Source organism: Amblyomma mixtum, chromosome 3 (genome assembly GCF_055824585.1).
Source record: "Amblyomma mixtum isolate Tamu chromosome 3, ASM5582458v1, whole genome shotgun sequence".
Taxonomy (NCBI): Eukaryota; Metazoa; Arthropoda; class Arachnida; order Ixodida; family Ixodidae; genus Amblyomma; species Amblyomma mixtum.
In genome coordinates, this window is record NC_143014.1 from 58,051,108 (window position 1) to 58,064,943 (window position 13,836).

General features: G+C 48.4%; 1 protein-coding gene across 1 annotated transcript in view; it reads right to left on the bottom strand.

The window, feature by feature from the left end:
* Positions 1–265: 265 nt before the first annotated feature.
* LOC149350302 (hemocyte protein-glutamine gamma-glutamyltransferase-like) overlaps positions 266–13,836 on the bottom strand; it is a 35,582-nt gene continuing 22,011 nt past the window's right edge. The window contains exons 4-15 of the mRNA XM_089579311.1: positions 12,886–13,155; positions 12,270–12,388; positions 11,315–11,422; positions 8,337–8,514; positions 7,124–7,262; positions 6,756–6,859; positions 5,168–5,336; positions 4,244–4,341; positions 3,321–3,608; positions 1,661–1,821; positions 1,153–1,289; positions 266–573 (exon numbers count right to left, since the gene is read on the bottom strand). Coding sequence (XP_089435437.1) covers positions 432–573; positions 1,153–1,289; positions 1,661–1,821; positions 3,321–3,608; positions 4,244–4,341; positions 5,168–5,336; positions 6,756–6,859; positions 7,124–7,262; positions 8,337–8,514; positions 11,315–11,422; positions 12,270–12,388; positions 12,886–13,155 — 1,913 coding nt within the window. The 3' untranslated portion in view covers positions 266–431. The remainder of the gene's footprint in view (positions 574–1,152; positions 1,290–1,660; positions 1,822–3,320; positions 3,609–4,243; positions 4,342–5,167; positions 5,337–6,755; positions 6,860–7,123; positions 7,263–8,336; positions 8,515–11,314; positions 11,423–12,269; positions 12,389–12,885; positions 13,156–13,836) is intronic.

Consider the following 13,836-nt stretch of genomic DNA (forward strand, 5'->3'; position numbering starts at 1 on the left):
TTTTTCTTTGGCTGCTGCTGTCTTCTCTGCTGTTTAGGGATCCTCATACATTCCTTGCTAATATTTCTGATGTGTCACGTTGTGAATTGCAATGTGGGCTACATGTTGTACCTATGCCGTGTTTTGTGTTATAATGTCAGGTCTTGCGTGTTTCTGAATTCATCTGCGCTAGCAGGAGCAGCCGACGTCGCTGTCAGGTGCCAAGCTCTCGTCATATGTTCCTGTAACGACATGAATAGGCTGACTTGGAGAGAAAGTGGGTAAGTAAGAGTTGACAAACACATATGGTTTATTAACATCGAAACACATGATTCTAATGCACAACACCATCGGCATCACGAGCGGAAGCGTCTCTGCCAACGAACACATGCTGCCATAAAAGTTGCTGCCAAGCACTGCGCAAGCGATGCGCCCACTAAGTGGCTCGACTTCTACTCGGCGACCTCCGTCTGCGTCGAGCCTTCGATGTTGAACAGCTCCCGGCAGTTGAAGACGGCCATGATGCTGCGTGGGCCGGCCCTCACGGGGACGAACGTCTCGCGGTGCACCCACTCGGCGTGTGGCGCCACGTTTCTGCAATGGACGAAGGTACCAAAAGAGCGTGACTTTTTCTTCATGAAACACCTCTTCAGCTTAGATGCTGAGCCAAGCATATTTTGTGCACGTGCGGGAGGGCGGTAATATAAATATATGTGTATGAGTGAATGTGCTGGCCTGCGCAACAAATATTGCGGCCATACCACACGCGCGCCAAGAACGGAGACTTATATCCTGGAATAGACGGAATTGTTTGCGAGAAGCTGCCCAATTTCCTTTGTCAGCTACACTTCGCATGCAAAGGCGAACCTGAATCTCGTGTGTGCTATCTCTAAAACACCTATAGCAAGTTTTCGTTGCACTCACATTGTGGCAGTGTGAAATAAAACTTGGCAAAGCCTTGAGCTAGTTAGCTGTTCAACATCTGCTAATCTATGAAAATTAATAGGAGACGCACACACACAGTGACAGGGTTTGACATCGCGACTGATCGCTTGTGCGTGCGTGCGTGCGTGTGTGCGTGCGTGCGAGCGAGTGAGGGAGTGATTGAGTGAGCGAGTGATCGACCAAGCGTCTGTGCGTGTGTATGTGCGTGTGAGTACATACGCTACTTACGAGAGGTGAACGATGTGTGCACTCGTGACGCCGGGGCCTTCCACGGACAAGGTGCAGTCTTGAAGGGGAACGTTGAGAGGATTTGTGAACCGCATCACCAGCATGAAAGGCTGGTTCACTCTCACTGGTCCCTCAACCTGAAAGTAGTAGCGCCGGGTGAAGATATTTATCTTGCCTCGCCCGCGTATCTGCTGTTATCTGCCATTCTCAGCTTAACAAACTTCCGGAGAATTTCAGTGCATCGAGCATACGCTTGATCAATGTTGTCAGCTTCAACAAAGCAGTTACATGATTCGACGCTCTCATAAATGGTTGTATCCAAATAATAATTAAGCGTAACAATGCATTTAATGAGTAAAACTTCAGATGAATGATCGCTCTGGAATTGTAACAGGAGTTAGAAAAGATTCAATTCATGCGTCCGTCACTTTTGTCACGTGTTCGCTTCCGGAACGCGCACTCTTTCTAGTAAAGTAAGGTTTGTTGTTATAAGCATTAAAATAAATACCTGAATGTTTAGCTTCGGTTTGGTGATAGTGAAGTCGTCCTCTTCAGACCACGTTTGCCGTGTCTCTTGGACGTTAGCGATGACGTAGATCTTCACCATAGCGTAGTCCACAAGTTTATCGAGATACTCCTCTGGTTGCACCGTCAGGGACAAAACCTCCTCTGAAATTGAGAGAACATTCGATATTGCTTGTTAACTTCGAACTTCAGTTCTCGTTGTAATCTTGATCCACGAAAAACGTTAAAAACGCCTGAAATGTAATCATCAGATGACTTAAAGCTTTCGGGTCTTTTTTTTTGTGTGTGTATAAGCTGGCGCTTTATAATTTGTTAAGGCGTCGCTGAGCTTCCTCCTCCATTAAATCCTAAGCGGAGAAAAGCGTTTCGAATTAAGGCGAAGTAAAGGGAAGTTTTGTGAGCGAGATGATGAGCGAGAATTAGTTATCAAGCAAAAACAAAGTCTGGGTCCCGGTCCGGACGTGAACTGAGAGCTTCTCAGCCAGCACATTAGCGATGCACTGCTTAGAGCGGTCAGCACAAATTTCCTGGTGCGTGCGACTTATACCCTACAGTCAACGCGATGTTAAATTCGTGACAGGTTCCATGAAAACACACAACAGTTCTATCTATGCGGAATAGTCACGCGTTCAATATAGCAGGAGGTAGACAGACTGCCGTCTGCTCCGCAGCTGCCGCCATTTTTTTTCTTCTCTAAGTACAGCCGGAAAAAACTGTCATTACTTTTTTTCGGTTGGTTAGAGAACAGAATGTGTTAAAAATGTTCGGATGAAATATATCCAGGAAAATATTATTGCGCTCCGTGTGTCCGGTAGCACCAGAGAAAGACGCGCTTCAGTGAAACTTGGTGCTGCGCTAGTTGACAAGTTATACTTCAAAAGGCAAATAGCGCAGCGCCTGCTACGGCGAAAAAAACCTCACGACACGGAAAAAACGCTCTTTCGTCCTGTGGTTGTAGGTAGCACGCTATTTTACTTCGAAAAGAAAGACGGCTCATGGCGATGCCTTCGAGTTACGTAATATGAGTGCTCTTTTTTTCTCATCTTCATATTCGCGTAGACAGAAAATGAATTGTTTGGCTTTGATAAAGCGCCACTTTGAACAGCGAATTACTTTACGGATTCCTCTCCAGATATTTCGACCATGCGCCACAGTGGCATCAAGCTTTGCCCGTATAGGCTGCTCCTGTTCCCACGTCGTTCATATTCCCATAATTAGAGCAAGCTGCTGGCTACAATATCAGATCAGACCACGGATACCACTGATAAGAAACGAAAAAGAGAATGAAATGTAATGCGTAAAATCAAAGTAACTAAACTAGCCAAAAGTAGACCATGCCTTGAATACATACAAAATGTGGCAGCGAATAATGTCAGTAAGGTGCATTTTACGCCGAGGGTGAATCTGAGCGACCGCGCTGTAGGTAGAGTCGTGGGAAGAAGTTAGAGACCCCCCACCCCCCATGTTCCGAAGCTTGCCGCATTGCATTGCGGCGCCAGCTGACGAAGCACCCCCGCTGCCGAGACGAGTGCACTGGGCATGGTCTCGGAAGCAGTTGGGCTTCGTCAGGTGGCGCCCCCACGCAGTGCGTCAAGCTCTGGAACGCGATGTACACCAGCGGCACGTGGGTCGCGGACGCTCACCGTCCTGCGGCTGGAGCACGAAGGTGGCCTTGTCGCGCTTGATCTTGCGTGCCAGGATGCCCGTGTAGTAGACGGACGAAGCGCAGAGCACGGCGTTGACGGTGCGTTGCTCGTTGCTCTCGTTGCGCATGCTCACGGTCACGCTGAACGGCTCGCCGATCATGACGCTGTCGATGTCCTGCAGCTTGAGCGACACGTCCTGCTTGGCCTCGCTCGGCAGATCGAAGAGAACGCTCAGGCCGCCGCTTCGCGCCGCGTTCAGCACGGCCATGCGCTCCTCCTGGGTGCCTGCGCCACAAAGTAACCTTTCACGCATTGCCGTACCTACGGCCTTTCTCGGGAAAAGCAGGGATGTCCTTAATGCCGCGCCGTTCGTCTTTTGTTATTGTGCTTTCTAGCAGAAAGCTTCCTTAAGGCTTACTTTAATTGGTTCACTGGAACTTGACCACTTAGAAATTGGGGCCAAGCAGCACTTCAAACTTGACCCCTCTGTAAACATGAACGTGATTCCTCCAAGCTACGTTTTCTTTATTAACTAAAAGTACCACGTAACACACTAAACAGAGTCACCGTTAATCGAAGTTACACAGTCTGTTACAAGTACAAGAAGATAAAAGAACGATGTAGGTACAATTACGCGGCTCACGTTTTGAAGTCGGAGGTTACACGAATGAATTTTTTCTTGCCTGTTGCACTGTTATAAGTAAAATTATTCAAATATAAGTTGCCGCTTAATTTTTCCACCGAAAGCTAAAATTGCTGAAGGGACCGTCAAATTCTCTTTGAGGAGCTGACTGTTTGCGACATCCATGCAACAACCAAATCTTCAGCGAGTAGCATTATCCTCATTACTTCATTTTTCTGCCAGGCTTTATACATTTGTCAAAGAAGTCGAGTGTTTTATTAGGGTCGTAGAAACATACCTTCTTTGTTCTTGTAGCTGTCTGTGATGTCTTCAACGTCTGCCATGCCCTCCTGGATCTTAACCCCTGGCTTCTTTGTGAAGACTCCCAAGCCAACGCTGTAAGAGTTGAAAATATAAGCTTGGGACGCAACAGGTCAGTGACCAGTTTTGTTCTTGCATGCACAACGCTTCAATTTACATTCAATCTATACAAGATTAAACGAGATCTACTTGGGCTACTTGATGACGACGTCATAATGATTAGAACGTGAAGACATAAAGCTAGCCCCGTAATTTCATTGCCGATTGGGCGCGCATGGGCCAGCCGCACAGAACTCTGTCGCTCGTCGGCGGTATTCTGTTGCCGGATAAATTAAAAGCATGCGTGCTAATTACCCGCCAGTGCTGGCAGCGGAGGGCGCGACGTCGTTAACCGCTGACGTAAGGACGGTGGTATCAGTAGTGAACGCATGTGTCAGAGACTCAGAGGCATTGCGGCGCTTACAACACAGGGAATTTTACTTTGAGATTTTCTCTGTTAGATGCCTGTTTGATTTTACCGGAATGTATGTGCGCGAGCATATAGAAAAAAAAAGAGCTGCATGGACTCTGTCGCGCTTGCGGAAGTGGCGCTGAAGACGGCGGTCTTCTTGGCATGCGTATTGTGCACATCCGCCGATTTTAGCTTAATTCGACACTTTTCATCAGAACAGAGTATAGTGACAAGCTAGTCGTTGCTTGAGTTATACTGCTAAAACCCTCAACCGAGTTCTAAAGTGGTCTTCGTCGAAATCATGCGACTAAAGAAACAAAAGGAGTGTAGGAATAAAAAGTGTCGACATGAAAGGAATATCGCAGAGCCTACAAGAATAAATATTCAGCTCTCATTTTCTCTCAAATTCGCTCTCATTTTAGCTGTGTGCGTGAAGCAGCGCACACTTACTGGTATGTGAGCGTCTTGCTGCGAGTCCAGCCGAAGGCACTTTCGGGGTCTTCCTTCCAGTGGATAATGTCGGCGTTCACCTCGGCGAACACGAAAGGTGAGTCGTACATGTAGCCGATCTCACCCTTCTTGACGGCCATCACCGAGCACGGGCCTACTTGGTAGTAACCTGCATGTGCAAAGCCGCAACAAAATGCGGGAATGGTACGCTATAAACCGTAACTTAAGGACGCCCATCAGCAGCGACGGTATTGAGTAGCATATTACGCTGGCACGAGGAGGGAACAATAAAATGAACGAGTGGCTTTACCTTAAAGGGCCTGTGCCCACCCCAGCGCAGCAGACACTCTCTACCTCTCTTTGAGCGAGCCTCCTTTCCTTCCATTCCCTCCTCGAAATTCTTCTCTCCCGCTCCTCGTCGAGTAGGCTCGGCAAGGCAAAATCACCCCTTCGTTCTCCGGTGTAAGCCGGAGGCGTGGTGTCTGTGGAGTGCGTCACAGGGCGACGTCATGGCCCCGCCTTCAATAGAATTCTTTTCTTGGTTTTTGCATTTTCTCCGCACACTGAACGATCGAGAGGCGCGATCGGCTCGACCACCTAGACTTGTTAGCGAGCGCATCCTTTCATACATCTGTTTGTCATTCCCAGTTAACGAGCCACCTTTTCATTTTCTTTTAGGCCTCCCCACCGTTTCACGAGCGGAGGGGCGGAAGTCGGTTGTGTTCGAAACACACGGCGAAGCGCGGACCCGGCAACCGCCCGTTTGCTTTTCTCCATGCGTGTTTGTGTTCTGTGTGTTTGTGTCTTTTCTCCGCTCCAAAGCATATGTCATTCATTGGAATCAAGGCGTACGCAAGATGCACGAAAGATAAGGGGTGTGTGTGCGGAGCGGTCATGTGGGCGAGCGAGGGAAAGGCTCTGCTGCACTACTAATTAAAACCTTGTTTTGGGGGGCTCGCATAGAAGAAAAGAAACTGAGAAGGGAGCGCGCACGCAGAGCGTCTCGTGACGTGATCACGGCAGGGGGGGGGGGGGGGGGGGGGCGAACCAACTCCCTCAGTTTTACTATTTTTTTTACTTTTTATGGCTAGGGTTCAAGGCTGTCGCCGCACGCTCCCTCCGCAGTTTTTTTTTTTTTTGTTCCTTCATGCGGGTTTGTAGGCATGAGCCAGAACAGAAGGCGCTGCGGAAAGCCTTGTGCAGACGACGCGACGCCAAGGCTACGCCCAACCTTCTCCCGTCAGTCAGAACGATGCACCAATGGAGTGCCTTTAGCGAAAGTAGCCCCCCTTGACGTCAGCGGGGTGCAGAGTAGTGGGCCGGGCCCGTTTTTGAAGGAAGGAAAGAACGAACGGGCTTTGATTTGAATTTTCGCAGCTTTTCGGGGCGCGCATGGCTCTAATATTTTGCAGAGGTTATCTTCGATGCCTCATCTATGCAGTGGGCTTGTTTTTCAAAAATGTCCGGACCCTGGTCAGTGGCCCTTTAAAGACTGCCCACAACACTCTAAAACAAACATTTAAGCAGTCGTCTTTGCGGTTGGATATCAAGGTTTTCGAGCGGAAATTGTTCGTGAGGGTTCACACACCGTCGCTAGTTTCCTGCGGCGTAGCGTCAATGGCTTGCCAGCCGCCGTAACCTGGAGGGAGGTCCTTCCGTGCCATCCATACCTCGTTCCACACGTGGAAATTCCTGAACGACAAGATCAACACACTCTATTTTAAACAACACAAACAACTATCTACGAAAATGGGGTGCGTTTCGTAAGAAAATTTTAAGAGCAGACAAACTTATAGGTAAGCATAGAGACCATGCCTGTATGGCCAAGAAAAAAGGCGACCAAGTCGCAAAAACATTACATGTTTTCAGACCTGCGTTCACAATGAGTGGTTAGACTTAGATAAAACATTGGCTATTTACCGCAGACCGCTGCTGCGACTTGGCAAGTGCACTTACCAGATGGAATCTCTGGAGTACTTCTTCAGCTCGTCGCCTTCCTTATCGAAGTAACGGTCGATGGTAATGCTCTCGTCCGTGTCGTGAGCCGACGCGTAGCATGTCACCGGACGGCAGGGAATTCCAAGGGCGCGGCATACTGCAACGGTAGAAAATAAGAGTAAACGTTCCCTAGATTTTTAAACCTTCTCCGGAGACACCAAAAACAGTTGATTCTGATTACGAGGATGACCTCAAGACACTATACTTAACAGCGCGAAGGTAATCGTAGTAAACAGTCTGCCAGATGATTTTTCGCCTTCTCGCGGGGCGGAGAGCTGACAGCTGTGTATGGACCAAATGGACCTGCCTAGCTGGTGAACGCGGGATATCGGTCGCTACACACAACGCCAGCAACGGCCAACAATGCATACCACAGAACCCGAAAAAAGGTTTTCATGAAGCTGCCGTTTTAAAAAGGCGGCTACAAACTATAACTACGACAGCCCATTAGGGCTGTAGCATGCTTTTCAGCTCTCAGTGACGCTTTCCGTAGTTTCACTCGTAGCGTGGTAACGTAAGCCTTGATGGTTCAAAATAAAGCGCAGCCTTGTTGGGAGCCGTGACACTCGGCGTCACAGAAACGGGCAGCGCGACACTAAGGACAACGCGGTCATTTATCCAGGCCTGTAGGCCCATGCTTGGCGTGCAACCCACATGGCGGGCTTCTGTTACATATTAGTTGTAACATGTTAATTGTAAGCAAGCTTGCACCGAACATTCGCTGTAGAGGCCGTCGTTGGTCATATTTTTCGGAGAACACGCCATGTGCCCATTTAGCTATGCTCGTTGTGCTTGAAAACTTGGCCAATTTGCTTCCTACCGCTTTTATTGACTGCGAAAGCGGAGACTGCACCATCACCGCGGAAAGCGGGATTAAAAAAAAAGATGGAATGTTTACGCGAGTTCTGCCGCAAATTTTTACGCTGTTAAAAAGACTCCTTTTTGAAAAGCTATGACATAATTTAATCGGCTGACGGCTCTGAACTGGTCCCAGATTCTAGTCGAGCGTAAACTGTGCAGTTCTCTTCTATCCCGATGCGGCACAAGCATAATGCCGCAGTCTAAGCGTAAGCAGCGGAACTCCATTGCCACTCTCTGCATCGCGGCAAACAAAGAAGCCATCAGAGCCGGTCTTTATCGGGCAAATGTTGGCGATGGGTTCGGAGCTCACCGGTGTTGCAGACGCCAGAGAAGACCCAGCACTGTCCGTAGTTGACTGAGGTGCCGCCAGACTTGACGTACTTTTCCAGGATGGCGCTGCTGCCGGTCCACATCCAGGGCGCCGTACCGTCGTCGTAGTTGCCGGACCAGTTGCCCGTGACAACCCCGCCGTCGTCAGCGCTGTTCACCTGCGCCAGGGTCGGACGCCCCGTGGCTTGAACGAACAGTTGTGCTAGAGAATGCGCTAATCTCTAGCTACGGTCGCAGCCGAAAGACATGGTGTCTCACCCGCTCTCGGTGTAAGTAGTGATAATGCTTCAAAAACTCGATGATCTAAATAATCTCCGGCGCTGCCTGTTCTAAACACGATTTATGGATACAATCGTGCTAAACCTCCCCTACAAGCTAGCAGCACTGTAGAAACTACGCAGAGCTGGCGTTATAAGCGAATAAGGAATTATAAGCGAGATTGCTTCACTCCACACGACTGGCCTGTCGCAAAAGCTCGGTACACTGTACAGCCAGGGGGCAGTGTCTGACATGGGCTATGAGCAGAGTATAGCAAGAATGGATAAAAAGAAGATGAAAGAAAATTATATCTATTGAATAAAGTTACAAGAGCACAGGTTTCGTAAAGATGTAATGAATGTTTAAAGAAATGAGCCATGAGTGCTTCGGCAGTTTTTCCAGTCCAACGGAAAATTCGTCTTCGCAAGAAGCCTAACTCAATGGAGCCCTTTGTTCAATCTCTAATAGCAAACTTTAGGACACTGAATCGAGTTCACGTCTTAGCTTGTGTATAGTGTCTTACGTGTCTATAGGATACGTAGTGGAAACTTGGACTAGTCGGTGTCAAGAAAGAGACTTATTCAAGAGCTGTTATCACAAGACCCGCCTAAACACGAGAAAACATCCCGTAGAGGCTCCGGTCTTATGCATCGATGTCTAGGGCACTTTACATAAAAACATGTCAGCGCTTGTATGTCAGTGGGTAGTTAAAGTCTGATTCTCACTCACCTTTACTGGCTTAGTTTATAGTAAGTCAAACACGGTTTGTTCTTTCGGTGTTTGCGGGGCTAATCTCCAAACTACCGCACCAAACAAAATCCAGTAGACCGCATACAGTATCGACAAACACACTGGGCGCGCAGGCATATACCTTCAGCCCTTTCAAACGGTTGCCATGTTGTTAGTGTTACTTCTGAAAACTCCTCTGAGGCTCAAGACAAAACAAAGTTAAAAAAAAACGCACAGGTGGTCATACGATGTGTCTTTGTGAATCGACGTTAGTAGTATTGTACATTTTGCTTTTACATTAATAGCCGTTACATTAATCTTGCTTTTATATTAGTCGCATTAAGGATCTTTGATTTCGATTTCGCCGTTGGTCGTCTGGTGGGTAAAGGCTTTTAGAAGGTGGCGGTGGGGGTAGGGTGGAAGCCTTTTGAAGGGTGGGGGCTCGGAGGTGAGAGGTCTATATTTTATCGATGGGTTCCCAGGGGGGTACCCACCGGAGGGGGCTCCGGGGAGGCACCTTCCGGGCCCGGAGGGTGTCCGGAGGATACCCCAATTCGCTTCGAACCGCTAGGGACGTTGAGGTGTGGAGTCTTCACATGCACGGACACACAGAGAGCACATATAGCCGAAAGAGGATTTCACTGCTCACGCAGTAAAATAAGGAAAAGCCTTAGAACCCCTGGGAACTCAACACCCAAGACGAAAATGTAAAAAAAAAAGGGGGGGGGGGGGGGGTGAGGCATAAGAGCTGCATTCCATCTTGCGTTCATTCTTAGCTTCTACAGCACTCACCCACCGCTGTGTTACGAAAAGCAACTTGTTTGTTTGGAAAAGAACGGGGTGCGCGCCGTTTATTTGCGCAAGGAGAGCACACGAAGAGGGGATCAGGACAGCTAGTGCTGCACAATGAGAACTCCCTGTGCGCCGTTTGTTAGTGCATACTGTAATCTCGTTGTGTGCGAAAGGCACTCAAGACCGAACGAGTATATGCATATCATATGAACAATGTCTGCAAAGTAAGCATAGTTGTAACGCCTTTCCTCGCTGCAAAACAGCGTAGGCTGCCTCTACGAGTGAGCCACCGCTTATCAGCAGCCTTCGAAGCGTACCGAGGGCAGTGGAATGCAGCAACATGATCGACGTTTTTTTTTTTTGTTTTTTTTTTCGCTTAGCTCTGCGCGGTAGCGGCTTATCGAAGTAATGCTACAGTTCAGCGAACTGTTGTCCTTGCACGGCTCAGGAAGGGCTACAATAGAGAAATCTTTTTGAGTGTTTCAAACCGACCCAGGGCGTTCAGCGCAGCTCTGGCTAAAGGCTGTAGGAGATCGCCTTACATAATTCCTGCGAAACTGATGCAAACTAGTGAGCAGAAATTAAAATTATGTAGAAATAAATATGTCTTCAAAGAACGCAATGATTTCATGGCAGAAAATGACGCTTCAGTGTTTTACAACTGCCCTCACATTAACCCTTCATCCGGTACGTGGCGCTTCTGTAATACGCAGAGTGGGTAATCATAAGAACGGGAGAGAGCTACTTGAGATAACAAAACGCATTCAGAACCGCATTGCTGGCACGCACCAACGTGTTTCGGTAAATAGTAAATAGATTCAAACAACGGTCTGAAACTTAAAATCACTACTGCTTCCCACCTGTCTTGCTCCTTATCTTACTCGATACCTATTGTGGTCTATTAGGTATCATATCTGCCTCACACACAGGGCAGAGCCGTTTGCCGATTCGGAGAATAATGCATCTGGTGATTGCGACGAAAAATTTGACCTCCGCGGGTTCAACTCAACTATATTTTCTGTATCTTCTTACATTCTGCCACCCATTATAGCGCTGCAAGTGGGCCGACAGGTCCCCAACGGCACGTCCGTTCTCGCTGTCTGCGTGCCATTGAGACCCCGGCTGATACAGAGGGGTCAGCAAGTAAGGGCCGACTGGTTGCCAGAGTGGCCCACTTACCATCGCAGAGATGCTTCGGACCACTTTCACCGGATTGGCCCTGGCGGCGTAAGTGAGGTTGGACTTGTCCAGGATGAGCGAGCAGGCAGGCAGAACCATGTCTCCAAACTGTTGGATAAGAGAAAGGAAAGCATGCGTGCAGTCGACGAATTTCTTTTCGCTACTCGCTGCTCATGCTTGTCCGATTGAAAACATCGTTTTTCTGGAAACATGCTCTGTGTTTTTCGGCTGTGCTATATGGCGTTTCCTAATTCTCAAGGAGAACAGGAGTGCACGATTGTATCCGGGTGAGTTAATTTTTTGTCACTACTTCTGAAGTGGTGACTAACCGTGCTCTTTTTGCAAAAACTGCCAAAATGTATTCGCGCTGCAACAAAAAAAGAGTGCACAGTTCTGGTTTTTAAACACCACAAAAAAAGCACGTATGACATACTTGAAATTTATGCTTGAGAGTTGGATTCCGTTTGAACCAACAAACTATTCCACTACGGCCTTTTATAGAGGGGGTTTATATATATTTGTTGATTTTTTGTACCATTGTGTTCTCCGCCCCTTTGTTTGCCTAAATTGTCTAAACATGTCGGTGGTATTTACATATTTACATGCTGACAGAAACATCTGTGCTCAGATGGAAACTTTATTTAACTCTCTTTCTTCCAGTAAATATATGCCCAGTGCTAGCACTCGGCTGCCTAGCCTACTCCCTATTTTGTGTCTGTTCTAGTGAACTCAGTAAAAATCATGACACTTCCTTTTGAACATCTGCCCATTCACTAAGTGGCGCTAAGGACCTTCCCTTTGTCTCCTTCCCTGTCTCTGTCTATCTCTCTACTTTTCTTTTTTTTTTTCAGATGACGGGCTTCCTTGCAAGCGAGGTATTTCGGGCTGCCGATGCCGGTCTTATTGCATGTGATGCACTAATTGCAATGCCTTTCTTTTTTGTAGGCACACTTACCTGGCCAAAAATCCACTGCCGCCCTTCTGGTTGCTTAAAAGATCCCATGTAGATCTTGCCAACGTCGTTCAGGACGTACTCGCGGCGCCAATCTTCGTTATCCATGTACACCAAGTCGTCTGAAACAGTTCTTCGAGGTTAGAGCAGCTTGCACAATCTGCAGCTTTCATTTTGCAAAAGCCAAAGCTTTGCTCTCTTCTCGATGCGGCAAAACCTTTCCCTGTAGCAAGGTGACAAAAAAGGGTCGGGGCGCAGCTTTCATCAAATTCTCGCCGTATGGGCGAGAGTGATTTTTATCAAGATTTTATTGGCGAATTGCCTAATTGAAAAGGTTAAATTAATTACTGCTCACTTTTCTCGACGGCTCATATCTATAGCTTGGTTGCACAAGTATCTATAAACGCGCTTCTAGCTGTTTTAGCATTGCTTGAGCAAAACAGATGTAAACAGCGTGATGATGAACGCGGATGGTTTTCTGGCAGCTGTTTACTGAAAGCGGCGACGACTTTGCGCATCACCTCTACTGAAATGCGAGCTGATCTGCAGAAAGATCTAAGCTAGCGAGATAGAGAAAAAAAAAAGGGCGGGAGGTTGGAGAAAAAGAGGCGTGGCGCACCTTTGCACCACGGGTTGAAGAGCACGTAGATGTCGAACGGGTGGCTGAACTTGGCCCTTGCCTCCGGGTCGACGCGCGACCGGCTCAACACGGCCATGCGCCACAGGCCTACGCTGACGCCGACGGGGACGAACACCTGGAGCGACAGCATGGCCCGGTCGTGGTGCGTCACGCGTACGTCCCAGCTCTGCGGGGGTCGCATGAAGTCGCCCTTGGTGTCCGGCACGCGCAGGCTCACGAAGGTCCCCTTGCTCATCTCGGGGTTGGGGCCTGCACACCGGCGCCAGAGATCAGCGAGCATCCAGAATCGCGCTCATGGTCTGCTGCAGTGAACGGCCACCCAAAGCGACACTCTGCCTGGCCGCTTCATTTGAACGGCACTGAAAACGCGCCTCCTGCGAGTAGGTTGAGAGGCGCCGCCCGAGGGAGCGTTGCATTACAGTGCCTTCTTGCTAGCGCATCTGTTTAGACCGTTGATGACCAGTGAACGGTTGGGAAAGGCTATTTCGTGCCATAAAGGTTACGAAGACATGCCTGCCTGCCTGGCAGCAGTGTTGTCCGATCCCAGGGCGGCACAAACAAGCAATAATGCAGCCTTTCGGAATAATCCGACACCGCAGAATTGAGCGTGGGAGGCAAAGTAGCGGAGTTGTCGGGGCCTTAAACAATGATGCTGAGCATGGAGGCACCCTGTATACTATGCAACCTCATTGCCCCGTCTTTAGCCGAAGCAATAGCGTTACAGAGAAGAAAGCGCTGATCTTACACCGGCAGACGGACGCCTGTTTGCGACACACTGTACAGTTTATTCGTGGTTGCAGGTGTCTCTGCATTATACTAAATAGTAATGCGAATCGTAGAAGCCATCATTACATAACCTGTGCTGCCGCTTGATTACACGGTTTGCCATTAAAAGTGAAAACTAATCTTCCGGCTTATCTAATACCCCTA